The sequence below is a fragment of the Protopterus annectens genome, chromosome 9.part0, assembly GCF_019279795.1.
Source record: "Protopterus annectens isolate FY-2018-M chromosome 9.part0, PAN1.0, whole genome shotgun sequence".
In the NCBI taxonomy this organism is placed as follows: Eukaryota; Metazoa; Chordata; order Ceratodontiformes; family Protopteridae; genus Protopterus; species Protopterus annectens.
This window is the reverse complement of record NC_056743.1, coordinates 148261153-148285654: the sequence shown is the minus strand read 5'-3', so window position 1 is coordinate 148285654 and position 24502 is coordinate 148261153. Positions and strand designations below refer to the sequence as shown.

The 24502-nt window shown below is 36.5% G+C and overlaps 1 protein-coding gene across 3 annotated transcripts in view; it reads left to right on the top strand.

The window, feature by feature from the left end:
• The window catches only part of LOC122811089 (actin, aortic smooth muscle-like), a 534944-nt gene that overhangs the window by 326445 nt on the left and 183997 nt on the right, over positions 1–24502 (top strand). The window contains exon 9 of one of the 3 annotated variants that reach the window (XM_044082668.1): positions 1277–1317. The exons of the other annotated variants lie outside the window; for them this stretch is intronic. Within the exon in view, the coding sequence (XP_043938603.1) occupies positions 1277–1317 (41 nt within the window). The remainder of the gene's footprint in view (positions 1–1276; positions 1318–24502) is intronic. 3 annotated transcript variants of the gene reach the window in all.

Genomic DNA, 24502 nt, shown 5'->3' with positions numbered 1-24502 from the left:
GGAAACTTATCAATGCAAACATAGATCTAAAACATTGGTTTGACCTTTTAACCCCATTTACCATCACTAAGAACTTTCCTCACAAAATATATAGGGAAACAATAACCTCCTGGGAACAAAATGGATTCTTATGCTGGTTTCAATGTGTAAATAAATTAAATGCTTTAGATATACATATGATAAAAAGTGCATACAATATTCCAACACAGGACTGGTTAACCTTGCAAAACATTGTAATGTACACTCAAGAATTATGCAGATTAATTAATAATTCCTCATTTAAAGATATTCCAAATCTAATACATTTTCTGTATGAATTTATATATAATAGTTGTGAAAAGAAAAATTCCATTTCAAATCTATATAAAGAGTTAATAAACATATAAAACAATTCCCAAACCATCATACTGGCAGTTCTTATCAAAAGGTCAGTCATAGCAGTTAACAGAAGAAATTAAAACTAACATCTTACCATCAGTTAATTACACCTCTAACACACAGTACTGGAAAATATGTAACTGGAAACACTTACATAGAGCATTTTTAACACCAGATTGAATTAAAAAGATCAGTACTACTACAAATGGTTTTTGCTGGAGGTGTGAAAAGTCAAATAAAGCAGACTGGATTCATATTTTTTTTATGAATGCAATAAAATTAAACCATATTGGAATGGAATCAATAATTTTTTATAAGCTTTATTTAATGAATCCTTTACCTTAACTAAAGTATTGATTATACTAAATGTAAATGAAGGTCCCTACCTGAATAAGACAAATATGTATTTGTTATGGACAATACTTGCTATATCTAGGAAATGCGTAACCAGAAGGTGGAATTCAAATACACCCCCGACCTTGAAATAATTTTACACTTTACCGAAGACAACTGCATCAATGGAAATAAAAATCAAAGAACTAAGAATCTATCCCAGGCTATTGGTAAATAATCCTTGGAAGAAAGTTATATCTTTGTTGGACACTCTGCAATAATCAATATTGTATCTCTGATAACTGATCTGTTAATTCTGTATTTAATAACATACAGTGTATATAAATGAAAGTCAGGTTATTGTAAATATTGTATATAGTTGTTTAAAATGATATTTAAAAATATTATGTAAATGTTATTTTAATTGAAAATAAAAAAAATATTTGAGGAAAAAAATAAAAAGCTGGGATTTTAACACATCCACCAGTTAACAAATAGATTATGTCATTGCAACAAATGTTTATTAAAATTATGCAGAAATTTCTCAATGGCTTTTGTCTTGCAGTTCTTCTGTGTCTGTCCACAAAAGTGTTTCCCAGCCAGATGGTAAGAAGGAATCTCTTGTATTGAAGCTGTAAAACACCTGATGTCTGTACTAAGGTCTATCTTCTTAATAATATGATGATGAGGTACTTGAACTGATATTAGAGAACTGTTACATCCATGACCCAAACAACAGAGCCAAGAACAAAGGCAAAAGGCATATGCATACACAGTTTAGAGTACCTAGTCAAACAGCCAATCTTAAGGAGGTATGTAGAAACCAGAATATTTAGAAAAAAAATCCACACAAAAGAGGGAAAAAAATAAAAAGCACAGAAGAAATGACTGTAGACCAGAAGCAAATTCCAACCCCTATAGTTGGGAGACACAAACTTTAAACATTCTGGCCACCTTTAATGGATGAGCATGGTTCTGCATATAGGAAGTAGGAGGATGAACCTAGAAAATAATGAGGGAAGATAAATCTAAGAGATGGGATGGAAATGACTGTCATTAACAAATATTAAATATGTCAATCTGAAATGCATGTAGTACATTTCCCTGTGTCACATGGCTAGTTTATGAAAAACAATATTTGCCAGGCTTTCATTGTTTATTTTATTGATGTAAAATAAGTAGACTGACCTTATTAAGTGTTTTTCTTTGGTGTGATCTTGTTGTAAAGAAAAAGAAGCTAAGTTCTTCATGGTTGATATAATGGTTAAGTTGTTTACCTCACAGACACAGGGTACAGGGTTTGAGTCTCACCTTTGAAAGTGAAATTGGCTAAGCTTAAATTGGCCCACAAGAGCAGCTAGCCTAGTACTTACCTATGAACTTGTAAATCTAAGAAATGTAAAATAGCAGAGAAACTGTAAGTATAATTCACAGACTGGACAGGATATACTACAGCTGTTTTAACAATCATAGATAAGTATCAAAGTGTGAGGCAATAATGTAGCTTGCAATAGAAAAGTACAATTAAAGAAAGAATTAGAACAAATTAGTATATTAAGCAGAGTGGACAAAGAGTATTTCTGAGGTGATGGTTAATCATTCTTATTTTAAGAGGACTTAATTAGGAAATGCTTCTGGAGCAAAAGTGGAAAGCATTTCAAATGTCTGATCCCCCTAAAGAAAACAAATCTTAACACTCAAGTATATTTTTTTGGAGAAGGAGGGTAGGGGGCTGAAATCATTAAAAATTGTAAGAGTGTGAACTGAAGATATTTTGTTTAAAAATGAAAGTGAGAGCAAAGGAAGGGATAGCAATTCAAAACAGAATTGTGTAAACGAGAGAGCAAGAGGTAATATTGTCTCTGGGGAAGACAATATTTTGGATTTGTTGAATAATTTAGTTATATTTTTTATCATGGGGCCTTGTCTATGAATCCATACCTGTTATTACAAAAAAAAAATAATAAAAAAAAAATAATAATATATATATATATATATATACATATATATATATATATATATACACATATATATATATATATATATATATATATATATATATATATATATATATATATATAATGTTTCAGTTAAGGCTCTTCTGTGATCAGAAGTAGGCCATATTCAGTCAAAGAGATAAGGACCACCTTTCTTGTAACTACTTTGGCTACTGTGGTTAAGACATTGAGCCATATTATAGCAGGCACCAAACATATCCTTTGGCTTACTAAAATAATACTGAAATGGTATGTTACAGATAACTTGGGATTAAGCCAGAAAATTAAAAGTTTGAAATGATTTATAGATTACAGGAACTCCCTATTTGGGAAGAACACAACCCAGCAATCAGGGACTTGTATGAGGTGCTTGGCACTGTTAAAATCATTGTTGAATTTTGGTGGTGGTAAGTATTGAGGGGAAAGTTCTAAGAAGCTAAAACATACATTGTTCAAAGGTGCGATGATAAAATGGTGGTAATATCACAAACTGAATTATCCAGTCCTCAGATTACATATTATCTGCATAGAAAGTGCTAGAATAATGAACTGTTACAGTGATACTGAAGACTTTTGCAAGAAATGAAAGTTAAAGAGGTCCTAATTTAGATTCTTGCAGTATATCCCAGTTAATAAATATGCATGATAGAAAAAAAGTTTCCTATCCATATACTATAAAAAAGTTTGATTAACGTAATTGTTCATCCAGTTATAATAAATAGCTGATAGTTTATTACATTATAAACTACCAGCTACCTCTTACAACTAGATAGCTCATAAAATTCATTTTTTCTAAAATCTTGATAAGATGTAAATATTAACATTGCACTCTACTTTCTGCAAGACTTTCACATTTTGTCTTTAAAATAACATATTGCAAAATAAAGCAGTCATCATAATAATTATTAGATAACCTTGTGTGATGCAGTAAAATACATATAACATTAGCTTGACCTCTTTGACCAGTTGTAGATTTTATCACATCTCTACTGGCTAAACATAAGATAGATATATAACCCAGACACAAGCTGTTCGTGTAATTCAAGATACTACTAAAAAGACAAAACAAAAAAACTATACCACCCACAGCAATGAAGAAGCCAACCTTTTATTACTTAGCGCCTCGGCTATGCAGCCTTCAAAGAGTAAAACAACATAAAAAAACAACAAGGTTATATACGCATAAAATTTACAAGTCACACCCACTTGTTCGTGTTCGCATAATTCAGTCTGTCTAATATTCTGTCTGTATTTACCACCCCCTGGAACAGATTACATGCTATCTCAGAAAAAGTTCATCTTTAAACAAAAATTATCGAGATTCACTCTTCTTAATATTGAGATATACATGCTATAAAATAATGATATCTAAATAAAGTTATACATAGAAAATGGAAAACAACTAATGATTATTTTTTACATTGGTGAGAGAAAATGAAATTATTAACTTTACATTTCTTCTGTTTGTAGGATCTTCAAAATCGGATAACAGTTTGTCAAGCAGTGCTCAAATGTTAATTATTTCTCTAACAATGAGTCCTCACCAAGTCCAGTCATAAACTTTGCCTTTTAATGTCGTGCCATTATACAGCTGTATCCTAAGAGGAGGACAGAATATCAACACTTTTATATCTGAAACTGCACTATCCGGCTAACAAACAAAAATAATAATGCCTGCCTGCTCCCTGTTAAAACACCATGCAATAACTTTGGGTTCCTTGTCAGTCCCAAATATTACCCATCTCCTCCTTTTATGGGTAACTAAACCTATGCTGTTTAAACATGTCTTGACAAATCAACAGAAATCCTCATCTTATTAATTAAGTTAAATTTCCATTTAGTACTCCTCCATTTTCATAAACCAGTAAATGTCTGATTCTTCATATTTCAAGGACAAATTCCTTTACTACCAATAAGTTAATGAGTTTGAATTTTCAAATAAATAAATAAAATGAAAAATAATATAAATGTCTCCCTTTCTATGGTGGGTGTATCAGACCAATCAATATATCCTATTGTTTAAGTACTAGATATCATCCCCAACAATCATAAATGTGACAGTATTCTTATCTCAAGCATAAGAGAGCACTAATCCAAGCACTTATTCAAAGTATTAACTTCATACAGCAATCACAAAATTCAAACACTGAATTGACCTTCCATGTTTAAGCTGTCTTCAATGCACCAGCCAACCCAAAGCACTTCACCACTGCCTACAAACTACCAGCTAAATCACTTCATCGGAAAAAAAAACAGAGGATTCACTCTGCAAAATTAACATGTTAATGTAAATTCCTGATAAACAATATTTATTTGTTTATTATGTATTGGCATTTGTTTACTGGGAAAGTCCAACTGGGCACGTTTCCTTCTTCATTGGAGGCCTGGTGAGAAAAGCTCCAAGGTAACACATTTAATGCAATCAATATTTACAATATCATATTTTATAATGCAGTTTTAGTGAATACATAGCACAACAACAATCAGTATACTAAAATTTGTATTGCTATTCACACACATTAATATACAAGTATTGTATTAAGAATTTACAGATAGAAATGGTGTATAAGACAGGTAGGACTAATTTAAGAAACACATTACAGTGCAATATTAGAGAGGATAAGCAAGTTTAATTGTTAATGGAGGAGCAACAATGGAATGGTAATTTGGTTTTGCTGTTTAGAAGTAGGTATAGTAGTTTAAGTACTACAATAATGTAAAGTAGTAGAAGGGGATAAGAAGGTTAAGTGGTTTAGTGCTTTAAAGGCGGGGTATAACTAGGTGATGAAGGATGTGAGGAGCAGGGACAAAGTCTGGAGGTAGAGATGAAGTCTTTTAGTAATGGTTTGACAAGATGAAGGTGTGAGATAGACCTGAATGATACAAGAATTTTATTCCAAGTTCTAGCTGCAGTATTGGAGCCAAAACTAACTCCAGCAGCCCTTTGTGGTTCGGAGATGGTAAGCAGTTGTTTATCATTTTGACTGATGGCAGAGTTTGATAGAATTGGAGTATGGGGCTAATTGATGGGTAGGCAAATGGGGTATAGATGATTTTGCGGGTTAAGATGAACTGGGTATAATACAGGTGGTGAGGAAGTTCGAGCCAGTTAAGTGTTTTTAGTGCTATTGTAGCATTGTTCAAGTTTAGAACTAAGTGAGGCCTGTAGGATTGTCATGATTGGGGATCCATATAAGAGAGTGAGTAAAAGGTAAGTGGCAGCTAGAGTAACCTTGGCAGACGTAAGGAATTTCTTTACTCCATGATCAGTACCCAGTTTTATATGGGTTTACTTGCTGCTGTTATGGATATTTAAGTCAAATTTAAGATTGTCATCGATTGTCATCCAAAGTAGTTTTGTTTGTGAAGTAACTTCAATCATGGTATTATTTAAGGAAGAAATTTTAAAGTTGCTTTTTTCATGGAAATGGGAATTTGGAAAGAAAAAAGAGAACCAACTTATTTATTTTTTGGCGGGGTTTAGTAGGAGGTGATTATCACGTAACCAGCTTTGAACAGAGTCAAAGGTTTCTTGGCTAATTATCTGAAGATGTGTGAGGTTATCTGAAGTGCATATTAGGCTACAATTGTCAGCATATTGTATGAGGGAAGTTGGCTGAGGGGATTTTGTAGATTGCTGGTGAATATGTTGAAGAGTAAAGGGCTGAGGTTGGAGCCCTGTGGAACACCAGTATTGAAAGTAAGGAAAGAATGAAGGAAAGAAGGAAGGGAGAAAATGTGGAGAGCCATTTTACATGCTGGTATATATCAGTTAAGTCGTTGTTAAACCATAGTAGTGTGGATTGTGATAGCCCTAGGGGAAACAGAGGAGTTTTTGGTGAGAGATTAGAGCAAAAGCTTTAGAGGAATTCAGAGGAAATGAGTTTGCCTTTGTCTCTCTGGCTTTGCTTATAGTATCAGTGAAGGTAAATAAGGCAGTGGTAGTACTATAGGAAGGTCTAAACCGTGCTGTGTGGGGGTCAGGAGCTTTTCCTGAAGGATGTGTTCAAGTATCTGTTTGAGAATGCACTTCTCCAGAAGTCTTGATGACGATGATAATATAGCAGTAAATCTGAAACTGATTATATCAGATGAAGAGGATACTATAGCAATAGGTCTGAAACTGATTATATCAGACGAAGAGGATACTATAGCAATAGGTCTGAAACTGATTATATCAGACGAAGAGGATACTATAGCAATAGGTCTGAAACTGATTATATGAGGATACTATAGCAATAGGTCTGAAACTGATTATATCAAGATGATACTATAGCAATAGGTCTGAAACTGATTATATCAGATGAAGAGGATAATATATATAATAGGTCTGAAACTGGTCATATCAGATGAAGAGGGATAATATAGCAATATGTCTAAAACTGATTATATCAGATTTATATCAGACGAAGAGGATACTATAGCAATAGGTCTGAAACTGATTATATCAGACGAAGAGGATACTATAGCAATAGGTCTGAAACTGATTATATCAGATGAAGAGGATAATATAGCAATAGGTCTGAAACTGGTCATATCAGATGAAGAGGATAATATAGCAATATGTCTAAAACTGATTATATCAGATAAAGAGGATAACATAGCAGTAGGTCTGAAACTGGTCATATCAGATGAGAATCCTCCTTTTTGAAGGTGGATGATGAAGAATTTTTTTCGAAAGACAATGAATGTCTGATTCCTTGATAGATCTATTAATTAGGATAGACTATGGAGCTGGCAAATATCTGTTAAAAGAGAACAGAGTTTCAATTTAAGGAGCACCGATTTGATGTAGGAGGTCTAGATGGGTTTTATGGAGAAACAGGGTGTTTGCTGTTAGAGGAGAGGGCATATTAGAATTGTTAGGTGGAAAACATTAGTAAGGGCATTAATGCTTTCTATAAAATGTGTGTTAAATTGTGGATTTATTTGAGAGGGAGTGTTATTTGGGGAAGTATTAGAAGTGGTGGTTGTTCATGATGGAGTATATTATTAATAGAAGACCTGAATATTTTAGGGTTAGATCACTGATTTTAGTAGGGGGTTACTGTAGTATATATTTTTTGTCTGTGTTACTCTCTTTTTTAGTATTGCTACATAATTCTTTAAAGTGTTGTAGGTTTTGGAGATATCTATGTTTTAACCATTTTTTCAAAGCCCTGTCTCTTTCTTGTATTAAGTACCTCCTATGTGTGAATAACTAAGAAGCATGGTTATTCTTTATTCCTTTGTTCTAGCTGAAGCCAACACTATTGATGTGCTTCAGGAAATATGCACCCGCTATGTCATAATCTTATAAGCATATAGTCTCCTACCCCTTACAGTAGCTTTGAGAAAACAAAGCACAAGGAACATTAATAGACTGACTATTAGTCTGTGCATCAATTTTTCTTGTGAGTTGATTAACTGGATTCAGTCATCAGTGATTCGTAACAATGGTCTATAGTACACTCCCATGTGAAGTAGACCTCAGGCATTATTATATTCTGATCTTAAAAGTACAAGAGGGGTGAAACTCATCATGAATTTTAATCCATAAATACTCATAGTTATATTAATGTTGAATCACCCAAAAAGGGAGAGTGATTTCACTCATCTTTTAACAAGTCTAACAACCTAAAATTGTGGGGTCTCAGCCCTTTCTGACTAGTACAGACTTGAAGTTCAGAAAATCTTGGATAAACGAACATGCAGTAATATATTTACTTAAATATTCTCCCAGTCTTCAAATTACTAATCGATCAAATCATCTACAATATAAAATCTATTATACTAAGCCTTTTTATAATTATTCTTCAACAACCACAGACCTGGAAAAGGGAAAAATAATTTTCATATTATGTATGTATATATGTATGTATGTATGTATATGTGTGTGTGTGTGTGTGTGCATATAATGAACAAAAAGTTAACCTTAAAGCTGAAGAACCTTAGAGGTTATAATTACCTAGTCCAAGTTTCCAGCTGGTTTATCTCATTGGTGGTTCTGGTTGTATCTTTTAGGTTTCTGTCTTTTAGTTTAATTATGGAAAATGCTTTTGGTTGATATGCCCATGGGATCTGGACACATGCTCAACTAGCATATGTCCGAATCACAAAACATCAAACACACAAACATGAAAGCGCTTAACATCGACAAGCGCTTCCATGTATGTGTATCTGTTTCGTACATCGGACTACAGTGTGGGTAAGGGAAAATTCCCTTTTCCTCACTGTAATGCGATCTCGGACTGAGAATAATAAAGTAGGGGGGGTGAAGCCCCCCTGCAGAAACATAGATTTTTTTTTTTTAACTACACATACACGGAAGCACTTTTCAATGTTAAGCGCTTTCGTGTATGTGTGTTCGATGTTTTGTGATTTGGACATATGCTAGAAGAGCATGTGTCCTAGACCCATATATATATATATATATATATATATATATATATATATATATATATATACACATACATACACCAAAGGGTAAAAAAATCCAATTATGATGTGCTGATGAGGTAAAAAAAAAAAAAAAAAAAAGGCATGCATGTCAACAACTAATGTGGTTTGGCTTTGTTGGCCTGAATGTTAGCATAAAGACTTAAAAAGTAAAAAAAAAAGTCATTGGCATTCAGAAGCCATATAACTGAAACACTTGATGCCCTAAAGGGGTTATTTGTGTTGTACCCCGTGGCCTCCATTTCAGGAGGTTTAAGGTATCACACAATGAAAATTCTAGCTTGCTGGGTCTTGCAATTTTTAACAGAATGGTTGCCTGTGTGTCCTTTTTTACCCTTTGGTTTGGATGTTAGTTGGGGCATTTTGCAGGCACCTTAATGCTTATAGGCATCAGCTGGGTTTAAAGATACTGTTTCTGAAGTATAGCCAAATTAACCAGTTATGCTGTGCCAATGAGGTCAGTAGAAAAAGCTGAAATTTGCATGTCCACAGCTAGTAGGGTTTGACTTTGTTGGACTGAACATAACCATAAAGACATAAAAAGTAAAAACTGTCATGGGCATTCAGAAGCCGTGTAGCTGAAGCACTTGATGTCCTTAAGGGGTCATTTGCATATACCCCATGGGACTCCATTTCAGGAGGTTTAAGGTATCATACAATGAAAACTCTAGCTTGCTGGATTTTTCTTGCAATTTTTAATTGAATGGTTTGCCTGTGTACCCTTTTTTACCCTTTGGTTTGGATATAATTTGGGATATTTTGCAGGCACCTTAATGCTTATACGTATCAGCTGGGTTTAAAGGTACTGTTTCTGAAGTATAGCCAAATTATCCAGTTATGTTGTGCCGAAGAGGTCAATAAAAAAAGCAGAAATTTGCATGTCCAAAGCTAGAGGGGTTTGGCTTTGTTGGCCTAAATGTAACTGTGAAGACATAAAAAAGTAAAAACTGTCATGGGCATTCAGAAGCCATGTAGCTGAAGCACTTGATGTCCTTATGGGGTCATTTGCATATATCTCTTGGGACTCCATTTCAGAAGGATTAAGATATGACACAGTGAAAACTGTAGCATGGCTAGGTTTTCTTGCAGTTTGTGTGTGTGTGTGTGTGTGTGTGTGTGTGTGTGTGTGTATATACCAGAAATGTTCACCTAAACCCTGTTTTTATGTCAACATTTGTAAACCTTAGTCTTATACATTATTGAAGAGTTAATCGTTTTGAAGTTGTGAATTGTTATCTACATCTGAGTGATGCCTCCAGGTGCATCGGCAGTTAACTTCTACAGATGTCTCTAGGAGTCAAATATTGCTTGTTCATATTTGCATCAATAATTCCAAAACCATGCTATGTACAAAGTTTTAAAATTTTCATAGGGTCATAGGATGATACTAGGCTATTGGCCCGGAGGCCCTTATAATCCTAGCCAAGAATTCTGCCCATGTTCCCTCAAAGTCAGCAACTGTTTCCCCTGTCCATCAGGGACACAGGTGGGATCCCAGGGGTGTATTTTCTGTTTTCCATCCAGTTGTCCAAGTTCCTCTTAAAGAGGGCTAGAGAGGTACTCTGCTTAACATGGAGAGAGAGTCTATTCCACAAATGGGGGAGCCTTTGGGACACAATTCTATCCTGCCAGCAAGTTCTATTAATGTCACAGACCAGATTAAGTTCCTGCTTGTGGGTTGCTTGAGTGGAGTTTGTCTTATGGATATACAGCAACTCCATCAAGACTGGGTCTGACATGGCCTTGTATGCCAGACACAGGTCACCCCTCAGCAGCTTGTATGAGACTGAGTAGAGGTACAGGGCTTTTAGCCTATCTGTATAGGATAGGTGTTTACACAATGGTAAACTCAACTGCATTAATATTTTACCTGTATGTAGTGCAGGTAAATAGATATTAACTGTTTTTATGACATTAATTTATATAGATATAATTTTCACATTTTTCTAAATATCTCAACAACCAAGTAACAGAGACAAAACTACTTAGCCTCATATGAAAGCTCTCAGCTAGCTGAATACAATGCTGCTGATAGTATATGTGTAACTTGAGTGGTTGCTATACAACAAATGGAATAGTTACCATGTTTACTGTGACTTAAAAAACTCGGTTTAAGACCTATAACCTAAAGAATACTACCACTATAAAAATAGTCTATGCTGAAGAGTTTGCCATTTATACTTTTTTCATATTCTCTATAGTTCCAGAATTATGAATATTTCTTTGAAATGTGAGGACATAATTTGATTCTGTCAAAAGACTTAGGCTCTACCCACTGGAAGTTAATGTCCTAACTTCCTGAGGTCCATTGGAGTGAATGAGCTAGGTTAGCATTTCTCAAAATATAATCTACAGTCACTAACTTTTATAGGCTATATACATCCCACCTTATATTACCAGTCATATAAACATCCCAAAATTATGTTAATATCATTAATACTGGGCAACCAATCTGAATGTAGCATAAGAATGTTATAATGATGTTGCCCTGAAGGACATTAGTGTATCCAAAACTGCTGCTAATAAGTAGTAATACCCTAAATACTAGTACTCCATAGTTCACAGGTCATAATGCAATGCAAAGAAGAAAGACATTCATCCCACTCTCCATTAAACACAACGTTTCATGTCTTCATCACGTTGTTCTGGTCATTCTCTTCACTATCCATTAACAGTAAGTCAAAGCCATTAATAATCTCACCAAACTCCAAATGCAATACAAGTCAAAAACATGTATTTGTCCTATCACTTTAATCTGTTAGGGAAAGACAGTCTTATACACCATTTCATGTTTCTAACACAATGCACAAATATCTGATCTTTGCTATAACTCTCAATCTGTTCTTCATCCTCACTTGCTATATACACTGAATGTTATTTATTTATTGATTTGTTAACTGGATATGCTCACCGAACACAAGTGCCCCTTTACAGAGGTAATCGAGGAGCACTGTATATTGAAGTGGTTTTCTTAGTGGTACACTGTTGACAGATGGTGGCCGAGAGAATAAAACCTACATGACTTACTGGGATTTTAGCATTGGTTTCTCTCACTTCATAACTCTCAACTTCTTAGCACAAGAAATCTGGACAAAACCAAAAAATAATGGGGGAACAAAGGGCCAAAAATTAGAGACAAATTTTAAATATTGCTCATACTAACTTAGAAAGTTAACATAAGAGGTTTGCATTTTTCAAAGGATGAAACTCAAATATCTGCCATTATTTAGTGACTTCGGTATTCAATGGTTTGCCTGAACATCACAAATTTTATGAGGAACAGACAACAAATAAGAGGTAAAAATCTGGACATTCTGCAAAAATGTGGACAGTTGAGAGGCATGCTTCATATTCCAGTACAAGGGGAAACTCCTGTATCTTGTTTCTCACTGATTATGCATTGTAAATGCTTGCATCTAGTTGTTCAGTGTGCTTACCCAGTATTCATATATATTTTATATTATACCTTTCACATTTGTGAATAGTCAATAACCTGTGGGAACTGCAATCCCTGAAACAAAGTAGATTCTGAAAAGTTGTAATGCACATGCCCTAGCTGTCCCTCAGTTGTACACTTTTCTCATGCTGTCAGATCTGTCGTAACTCTGTCTTATTCATACTAGAAAACAAACTGTACAGTGTCACCCCAGGTTATCCAGCAATAGCCTTGTTCCAGTCACTGGCATCCTGTTGCTTTGTCATTCCCCACTGCCTTTCTTGCAACCCCCCTCATCCTTTTTTTTCACAATCTCCCAGCAGCTGGTACCTTCAACTGCCTTCAGAACACAAATTCTATCTGTGAGATTTATCTGTAATGAAACTAAGTGCTTTAAACATGCACCATTTACCATGGTTTTCAATGATTTTGTTCATTGTTAAATAACTTTGTTTCAATGCAAAAGAACATCATATTGCATTCATGAAAACATATAGTTATCATTCTCAGAACTACACAATTGCCTAATGCGTCTGGATGATGTTGTAGAAATCTGCTTTAGTCCACAGATAAGCATAATTAGCACAATTCCCACATCTTTAGTCCAAAGCTACACATTTCTCTTCTAGATTCTGTGTCCTTCTTGCAAGACCACATCTACTGTGCTTTTCATCTGGTCACCTCTTCATCCATTTTATTAGTTTCTCTAGTATAAACATGACCATAAAGGTTAACTTTAACAGTATTGTCAGGCCTACTCCACTTAATTCAGTTTAACTATTAAATATACATCAGTTAACATAGTTGTTATCAACCTGCAGCAGTAGATGGCCAGCCTCTGAGATCAGCCTGAAATGTATGTATATGAAATGGTAGTAAGACAAGAAAGAAGTAGTACAAAGCTGACTTAGTCTGAACTGCCATGCAGGATCAGTTGGTTGATGCTAAATTACAAAGAAGGTAGGGCTCTTTTTATGTTTGAAATATTGCAAATATGACTCTGGATCTAGATTATTTTGACACATTTGTGAAAATAGCTGAAACTTATACAAAGGTCATTAAATAATGGTGGTTGAACATGTAGCATACAGAATCTGTGTGGGGACTCAGTAAGTGCCTAATCTAGAATAGTATGTCTATTACTATGCTGATTATGTCTGGGGGAGGAGAACATTGGGATGGCTGTAATGTGCTTTGTATGCTCAAGTGATATATTAACAGATGAAGTATGATCAAAGCATATATTAATAGATAAGGGAAATGGGGATATTATTTTTAACCCTGATTCTGTTATGGTCACTGAGTTAGGATTGTGCTCTGTATTACAGTGTAAAAGTTAGGTGTATTTGTTTCTGATATTAGCTGCTTCAAAATAAGTTCCAAATACGAGTTTATGTCTCTTAAAGGCAGAAGTAGGTCCAGAGCTTGGTCTGATGCAATAACTAGCAGAAACATAAGTGGAAACTTTGGTGACATAACCTAAGAGAATGTTTGTGACAATTATGTTTAAATATGTGCAGTAGTATTTTAAAATGGTTAATTAAAGCAGCAGTAATATATTATGGCCAGTGCTGCAGTGGTGGTGCTGCGGTAGCGTTGTCGTCTCATAGCAAGACGTTGTCCCGTTCGATTCTCAGCTAGAGCGTCTTCTGCGTGGAGGCATACGTGAATGGGGCGTGCCTTCATTGAAGGTTGTGCGTCAGGGCTGGTACCAGTCATTAGCGGACCAGAGTTCCGCTGTGGCGACCCCTAACTGGGAAAAGCCGAAAGACACAAACAAACAAACAAAGGATGCAGCTGAGGTAGAAATGTGGATGTGAAGTGTAAATGAAATAGAGGTGAGGTACATTTAAAGGGAAAAGAATATAGTAAATGGTATTGTAGTAATTTAAAATGAACAAGCAGTACATACATTTTAGTTGTAACACAAAAAGAAATGGGTCTAGGACTAATGATCGCCTACACATTTCAACAAAACTGAAACGGGCAATCACACTTTCATGAAACTGAGCTAAAAAAAGAAAAACATAAGAGAATGGCTTTTGCTGAGATTGCAGCACAGTGGGGATAAAGGAATATTCACTTTTCCCCACTGTAGTGTGATCTTGGAGTGAGAATATAATAGTAGGGGGTGTGGGGGTGCAGGGGGGCTTGCCCCCTACATAAATGTGATTACTGTTATTGTTTTTTTTTTTTTTAGCAGACTTTTGTGAAAGTACATTTTCGGTGAAAAAGCATTTTCGTGAAAGTGTGCTCGACCGTTTCAGTTTTGTTGAAATGTGTCGTCTGTAATTATTCCTAGATCCAAAGAAATATATGGTTGATTGAATGTAAAAGGTTTAACAATTAATTTAGATGGAGGAAGTTTATTTGATGAAGACCTAATTCCTTGTAGTGAAACTGAGGCAAAACATTCCCTTTATAATAATTTGATGTAGGGGTAAATTGGAATGGAGTAGGATGAATTTAAGATGCCCCCCTCAACACAGCATGGAACAGCCTGTTCCAACACTGGCACTACAAAACATTGCAATAGTAGGAAATCAAAGCAATTAAAATAACTTTCTCATTTCAGTGTTGAAGTAGTGTCATCTGCACAACACACATCTGCCAGATAAATAAACACAGTGGAATTTAATCTATCAGTGGGACATACTTAATGAAAAACTCACACTTTAGGGTATCCTGCAGAAAGAAATAAAGCTACAACAACAAAGCAATAAACATGCTAACTGTTGCAGGATGAGGAGTGTGAAGCCTCAGCTGCTCTATGAGACTAAGATTACATTAGACAATGCAGTTACCTATATAATTATTAACAACAATACATGATTTTTAATTTATATAACAGCTGAAATGTTACATATTCCTTGCCTGTAATACTGTAGCCTACCATTACTCATCAGCAAATAAAATGACACCAGTGTAAAGACTTTCTACTGTGAATATTCAGCAAGAGAACATGATTACAAGCTAAAAGTGTATATTCATGGAAGTCTCTTTCACAGAGTTTCTGAGTGTTCTGCACAGAAAACGACACTTTTTGCATACATTGCTTTGGCTACATCTCACATTGTTGCCTGGCAGCCCTTGGACATGATAAGCCCCAGTTATTCCTGATAGAGTTTCCCCAGCATCTACTAAGAGACACCTTCACTATGACATTGAACAACCTCCTTTCTCCAGGTTGGGTGAAAGAGCATTACATGTCCAGTCCTTCTTTCCCATGTCATCTCTTCCAGCACCTGGACCATCTTGGTTGTATTCTAGGCGTAGTCCCTCTAAACCATGGAGCTGACAAAACCAGTAGAGGTGCAGGGGTGCAGTGGTTGCCTCGCAGCCAGAGGTTCTCCAGTTCAGTTGTCAGCTGGGGTGCCTTCTGTGCAGAGTCTGCATGTCCTCCCTGCATTCATGTGGGTTTCCTCCGGCTGCTCTGGTTTCCTCCCAAGTTACAAAGACATGCATCTGGAGCATTTCTCCCCAGGCCTCCACTGAAAATTGGCTTTGTTCCAAGTCGGACTTGCCCAGTAAATGAATGTTAAATAAAATAAAATAAATAAATAAAATCAGTTAAAAATAAATCTGAGTTCAATGTTCAGTTAGCGTTACCTATACAAGACACATCTGCTAGATAAAAATAAACAAGCAATGTATGAAGACACAGGTGATTTTAGTCTTTCAGCATAACATGCTTAGTCAAAAACTCAAGACTTTAAGGTGTTATTCAAAAAGAAAAAAGTTATAAACCTGATAGATTAACGTAACATATATTTCAATTATGGATGGGGGGTATGGGGAAAAGAGAGCTTGTAGTGATGCACTACACTAAAGTTACTAAGTAATTATTAACAACAAATAATATATTAATTTATAGAACTGCTAAAACAAACTAAAAGACAGCTTACTCCTTGCGTATACTAATGCAGTGTATAACTGCACATCATCAGATAAAATGACGTATATGTAAACATTTTCTAATGGCGGATGATTAGCAAGAAGACATGATTTGAAGCTAGGAGAGTGACTTCACAGAAATCTCTTTCACAGAATTTCTAAATACTAGACATAGAATGTCTTAATCTAGTTTAGGATGTAGCCACCACCAGTGAAACTGTGATGTACAACTGCACATCAGCAGATAAAATGGCACAAATGTAAATATTGTATAAGATGCATGCTAAGCAGCAGGACACAGATGGCAGGGTGCTGTATTTGGTAGAGTTCTTTTTCACAAACTTTTCAAACATTACACACAGAAGGACCTAGTTTGCTTTTGGAGATATACCCCACCAACTATGCAGCAGTTTGTGGATTTGGGAGGAGACAAAAGAAGAAACACAAAATGAATCTTAATATACTTGTTGGCTGATAATAATAAAAGAGAGTGAATGATCGTATATGTGCTCTTACACTGACGTTGTTGGTGTGGAGAGGTCACATGACCATGTACTTTATAATAAAGGAGGAAGTGAGGGATGTCCCCTTCTTCTGTTTTTAACCAGATTGATTGCCTTCACGTGTGTTTATTTTCCTTTGTAATGTATGTCTAACCCGACTTTTACCCTTAAGATGATACCATCAACAGGTTATGGGCCCAGGAGGGAAGTTGGAAGCCGATGGCATAGACTATGTTTCGACGGAGATGAGAAGAATTATGAGTTGTGGGCGACAAAGTTTCTGGGACACCTGCGTTTGCTAGGGCTGAAAGACGCCATTTTGTGAAATGTGCAGCAGGAAGCAGAGGACAACGAGAATGAGGAGGAAGGTGACGACGATGCTGAGAAAAATGAGGAGGCATATGCAGAACTAATACAATTCTTAGATGACAAAAGTTTGACCCTCGTCATGAGAGAAGCCGCAGATGACGGTAGAGAAGCGCTTCAGATCCTGAGAGACCATTATGCCGAGAAAGTGAAGCCATGGGTAATTAGCCTATACACCGAATTAACAAGCCTAACTGCGGTGGTGGTGCTGCAGTAGCATTGTTGCCTCACAGTAAGATGTTGCCCTGTTCGATTCTCAGCTAGAGCGTCTACTGTGTGGAGAGATGTGTGAATGGGCGTACCTTTGTTGAAGGTTGTGCATCAGGGCCGGCAACTGGGCAAGTAAAAATCTACTTCCAATCATTAGCAGACCGGAATTCCGCTGTGGCGACCCCTAACCGAGAAAAGCCAAAAGACACAACAACAACCGAATTAATAAGCCTCTAGAAGGCCACCAGTGAAAGTGTCACAGACTATATTATTAGGGCTGAGACAGCCATCACGGCTTTTAGAAATGCTGGGGAGAAGCTCAGTGATGGATTACTAATTACGTTGATTCTGAAAGGGTTGCCTGAAACTTTTAAACCATTTGCAGTCCACATCACGCAAGATGATGATAAGTTGAACTTTGGTGAGTTCAAAGCAAGATTGAGAAGCTATGAACATACCGAGAAATTTAATGCCAATGTAAGTAATGATAATGTGATGAAAGCAAGTGGCCTTGAGGAAAGAGTAAAAGCAGAGATTATATGCTATAGCTGTGGCCAAAAGGGACATAAGGCACGAGAATGTCAGAGAGAATATAAAGGCCAGAGACAGTGGTGTAGTTTGTGTAAAAACTCTAGCCACAGGGACAGTAACTGTAGATGAAAGAAGAAAGACAACGTGAAACAAGCAACTGACGTGGATGATCACACATTTGTCTTCAGAATAAATGAGCATCAAATTCGTAAATTAAAACAGAAGCGATTAATGGTGGACACTGGTGCAACGTCACACATAATTAAAGACCTGAAAAAGTTTAAATACTTTGAAGCAACTTTCCAACCAGAGGAACACATTGTGGAATTAGCTGACAGGACGAGAACCTTTGGGGCTACACAGAAGAGAGGTAATGCAGAAGTATGGCTGCTAAACTCAGAGGGGCACAAAGTAAAGGTGATGATGACTCGGGTGCTGTATATCCCGATGTATCCACAAAGCATTTTTTCTGCTAAGGCAGCAATGTCTAAGGGGGCCTCGATCAACTTTAAACAAGGCCGGGACCAACTCATCTATAAAAATGCTCCAGGTTTGACATAATTGTGTGTGACAGACTCTATTATTTAGACACATATAAAAATGGCACCAGGTTTGACATAATTGAGGGTGACAGACTTTATTATTTAGACACATACAAAAACGGCACCAGGTTTGACATAATTGAGTGTGATAGACTATTATTTAGACACACATAAAAACGGCACCAGGTTTGACATAATTGAGTGTGATAGACTCTATTATTTAGACACATATAAAAACGGCACCAGGTTTGACATAATTGAGTATGATAGACTCTATTATTTAGACACATATAAAAACGGCACCAGCTTTGACATAATTGAGTGTGATTGACGCTATTATTTAGACACATATGATGAAGAAAACGATAGTGAGATATATTACGATGTATCTCAGAGCTGTTATGACATTCAAGCATGGCATAAAATGCTTGGTCACTGTAATTTCGAACATGTGTCAAAATTAGAAAAAGTGGTAAAAGGAATGAAAATTAAAGGTAAAGTTGAGAGAGCTAACCTAGACTGTGAAACCTGTATGCAAGAGAAATTTGTACAGAGCAGAAACAGAGAACCAGATGCAAGAGCAAAAGCTGTGTTTGAAGTAGTCCTTACTGATTGAGCCAGTAGCAGAAGATGGCTTTACGTAAACTTTAGCATCTACTGATGACTACTCGGGTGTAGTATTTGTCTACTTTCTGAAAGCCAAGAGTGATACAGTCAAGGCGACTGAAAAGTTTATTGCAGATTTAGCCCCGTATGGGAAGGTAAAGTGTAACAGATCAGATAACGGCACTGAGTTCATGTCGAAAGATTTTCAGTCACTATTGAGTAAAAATGTTATAAGACACGAAACATCCGCACCTTACTCACCCCATCAGAATGGGACAGCAGAGAGAAGCTGGAGAACACTGTTTGAAATGGCAAGGTGTATGTTGATAGAGAGTGATTTACCTAAAGAGTTGTGGACATATGCAGTAATGACTCCTGCTTTTATTCGCAACAGATGTTATAACAGGCGTGTGGGGCAGACCCCATTCTTCATGCTAACAGGAAAGAAACCTGACCTTTCAAGAATGAGAGAATTTGGATCAGTGTGTTATGCATACAGACAAGATAAAAAGATGTTATACCCAAGATGTGATAAGGGGATTTTTGTCGGATATGATAAAAACAGCCCATCATACCTGGTCTATTATCCTGACACAGGAAGGGTCCTTAGACACAGGTCAGTCAAGTTCTTTACTAAAAATGTAGCTGAATGCCAGATTCAGACAGACCCAGAAGTGATGGATGAAGATCTTAATACCAGAAGAAGTGTGCATGTTAAGTCAGAATCAAAAGCTGGCAGTCAAAACACAAAAATAAGGCAAGAAGAGGAAAGGCAAGATACACACTACTCTAAAAGAGAGAGAGAAAACCACCTGCATACTTGAAGGACCATGAGTGTAAAGTTGAAAATGATGATTATGTGACAGTTAATGTTGACTATTGTTACAGATTAATATGTAACACACCGCAGAGTTTTAAAGAAGCCATGACTTTGTCTAATTTGGAAAAGTGGGTCAAAGCCATGAAGGAGGAACTTTAAATCTTTAAAGGAAAACAGCACATTTACACTCACCACACTACCGGAAGATAAAAATGCAGTGGGGGGTAGATGGGTTTTCACTGTAAAAGACAATGCAGATAATACTGAGACTTACAAAGCTAGATATGTAGCTAAAGTCTACAGTCAAGTCGCTGGTATAGACTATAATGAAACATTTGCACCAACTGCGAGTATGACAGCTGTACGCAGTCTAATGCAGATGGCAGCTCAGTATGATTTAGAATTGTAGCAGATGGATGTACAAAAGGCCTATTTACATGCTCCTATTGACTGTGAGGTGAATATGGAGCAACCTGAAGGTTTTGGAAAGAAATCGAATAATGATGAAAAATTGGGTTGTAAACTAAATAAGTCATTGTATGGATTGAAACAATCACGGTGTAACTGGAACAAAATGTTGCACGATTATCTTTGTGAAAATAGCTTTAGCCAAAATCCCGCAGACCACTGTGTATACACTAGACAACTTGAAAATGAGAAAACAGTTCTGATTATATGGGTTGGCGATCTCATTATAGCAGCTAGTGACAATGAATCACTAAACGATGTAAAGGAAATGCTCAAAGCAAAATTTAAAATGAAAGATCTGGGAAAGCTGACATTTTCTAGGCAATGACTTTATCCAGAATAGTGGTGAAGTAAAGATGAACCAAAAGAGGTACATCACGATAATTCTTGAGAAATTTGGTATGTCTAATTATAAAGTAAGAAGTACCCCTTCCGATCAAAAACCAAACTTTGAATGTGACAGTGAATCTACAGATCCAAGAAATTATCATGAGCTTGTGGGTAGTTTGATATATGTTATGACAAGCATGAGACCAGATCTTAGCTGGATTGTAAGTAAACTTTCACAATATTTGTCACAACCGAGTGAATCTCATTTAACACTAGCCAAACGTGTTAAGATACTTAAAAGGTACATTGGACAGAGAGCTGTGTTACAAGAAAAGTGAAGGGAAACTTCAGTTTGTAGCATACAGTGATGCAGATTGGGCAACAGATCAAAACGATAGACATTGTACAACAGGTTATTGCTTTAGCTTCAATAGAGGCAGGCCTATTATTTCATGGAAATCAAAGAAGCAACAAATGGTAGCTTTATCTACACGTGAGGCAGAGTAAATGGCATTAACAGCAACAACATGTGAGAGTTTGTACCTTATGCAGTTGTTAAGTGGAATGGATGGAGAGTGCAAGTATGTGCCAGTAACAATATTTGAGGACAATCAAGGAGCAATCGCTTTGTCGAAGAATCCAGTACGCCGACAGAGATGTAAACATGTTGACATTAAGTATCATTTTGTCAGGTCAGCATTTAATAATGACAAAATAAGCATTGAATATTGCCCGACAACGGACATGGTTGCAGATATTTTTAAAAGTTCATGTATTACGTATTTGGAATGTGAAGGAAAAGTTATCCAAAAATATGTTCTTAAAATGTATTTGTATACAGAGTAAGAGCAAGTGTGGGTGCTGGCTGATAATAATAAAAGAGAGTGAATGATCGTATGTGTGCTCTTACACTGACGTCGTTGGTGTGGAGAGGTCAAGAGAGGTCACATGACCATGTGCTTTATAATAAAGGAGGAAGCGAGGGTTGTTCTCTTCTTCCATTTTTAACCAGATTGATTGCCTTCACGTGTGTTTATTTTCCTCTGTAATGTGTGTCTAACCCGACTTTCTTACCCTTAAGATGATACTGTCAACAATACTATGAGAGAACAAATACACCTTTCACCATGTTTAATCCAAAATGTTATCAGGAACAGAACATAGCACAATAGAACCTACAACTTTCTCTTGAAGTTAGGTTAAACTAGTCAGTCCTAAGTTTCCAGTCAAACTTAATATCAGACCATAGTTTTCAGATATCCTCTCACAACTGACTTCTTTGATTTGTTGTTTAGATTACTTAGACTTAATGTTTCTTGTGGTCACCAGCTCAAGGGATCTAATTCCCAACAATCAGAAGTTTCCCTTGTTTCCGAACATCTCAGGACTAACAAAGCTACGAGATGACTGAGGTTTGAAGATATTTAGAGGGACAGTATCCTACTTTAGTTGTTAAAACAGCTGATGGAACCTTAATCCAGAGATTTAGCTATAACAAGTGTTAAGAGTCCTGAAGCTGAATCTGATCTTATTTGACATGTACTGTTAACTTGTTTGTTAATGTTTCTCCTGTTTCAGCTGACTGTTGGATCCCTATATCATTTCAGCCTTATGTTTAATACAGTTGTTGTTTCTTCAGATCTTTACTTGTTAGAAAAGCTGTTTAAGCTGTGAGCCTGATCTCTACACTGACTGTTACCTCCCTCTTTTTCTGCTTCTAGTCTGTTTTAGCTGAAGTAAAATCAGTTGGAGCCCATTGTCAGATTTTATTTAAAGCCTGCTGTTCCCTTGCTGTTAAGCCTATTTTCTGTTTTAGCTCTTATAATAGCTGATAGACCATCAGTGCATATCTATATATATATTAGTGCTATTTCCTTTTATTTCACTGGGGGAGCTGAAAAAAATTTATAAAAAAAAAAAACGAACAAAAAAAAAAAAAAAAAACAAGCCATTCTTGCCAGTCGTCTTTAAATTTAGGTTTATAGAAAAAATAAACACTTTCATTGATTGACTTCCTCAGATCTAACTATTCTAACAGCCAAAGATCTGAATCTAAGTTACAACCGCTGTTTTAACAGCTATGGCTAATCTAACATCTAATCTCTGCACTCTTCTCCCTGGTTAAATCCATAATTAAAAAAATTGAAACCATGGATGGACACTTTCCTGTTATCTCTGTGGCCAGTCTGGTGGACGTGGGCATCCTGAGGCAATGTAGCAATTGTCTCATGTATACTGACAACCACTTAATCCTGAAACAAACAAACACAGTATGAGAGAGATGTAGTTATATTATAGAAATTGAGATACGACTCTCACATACTGACAAATCAAACGACAGGTTGTCAGCACATGCATTTCATTTCCCTAACTAAATAAGGTCTCAACATACAAGCTCACACATGCGGAGGTACTCAGAAGTAAATTACCAAAGCCTCAGAGACCTCACATACATTGCCCTCGGAAAACACATGCAAACAAAACCAAGTCAGCACCAACCACTACATATAAAAATCCACATCACAGTGTGTTTACAAGCAAGTCCCTAAGGTGAAACACCACACATTCAAGGATCTTGCTCACAGAAGACTACATTGTGAGATACACCCCCCCCACCCCCTCACCAGGATGGATAAAGAGAGGATTACATTCAGTTGCCTGTTAGGGGCCAGGATTCAACAGATCACACAAGCACTCAGGTCACTCACCCACAAGTATGAGTATGACTCACTCGTAGTCCATGTGGGTGTGAATGACCCAAAATGTACCTCCCTGGGCTATATGAAGGGAGACACTATGGATCTCTCAGGCTGATATGAGCCTCGCATTGACCAGCATTCTACCCTCACCAATAATGATACCACAATACAAACAGAAAATGACTGTCTTCAATAATTTACTTAGCAACTGGTATCATTCCAGGGGGATCCATTATTTGTCAGCATGGGACAACATGATTGACAGACCATGCTACTTTGACTGAGGTAGTCTGGACCTGTTGTCTCTAGGCTTTTGAATGCTGGCCAAGGCATTAGCCACCCACATAGTGCCTTTTTTTAGGCAGTGCCAAACCAACAGACCTACCAGTGTAACAAATTCTTCTAATGCGAAGCTGAAGGTGCTATTGCTCAATGCTATGAATCTTAACAAGAAACTGCACTGTCTGGAAGCTCTCCTTGCCCTGGAGAATGCTGACATCTGTGCAGTTACAGAAACATGGTTCAAGGCTGTGGAAAGCACCCCAGCAGTGCAAGGCTACAATGCCTATTACATATTCAGAACACCATCTGAAAAGGGAAAAAAGAAAGTAGGAAGTGTTTCCATTTAAATAAAAAGCAATCACACCTCTAGATTGGCTAAGCAGGATGACTCACTTGAACTACTCCATGTACATCTGACCATAGGCAAAATTCCCCACTATATCATTGCTAGCTACAGGTCCCCAAATGTGAACCATGACGTCCACTCTAAATACCAAAAGTTACTAGAATTACTTATCATTTAGCCATAGCAACACACCACTCATGGGGGATTTCAGCTACACCTCCATAAATTGTGAAATACATGACTACTAACATGCAGACTCCTGGACTTTGTCAATGCAAATTCTCTGGAACAACTGGTCTGCACTCCCATTTGGGGCCCAAATA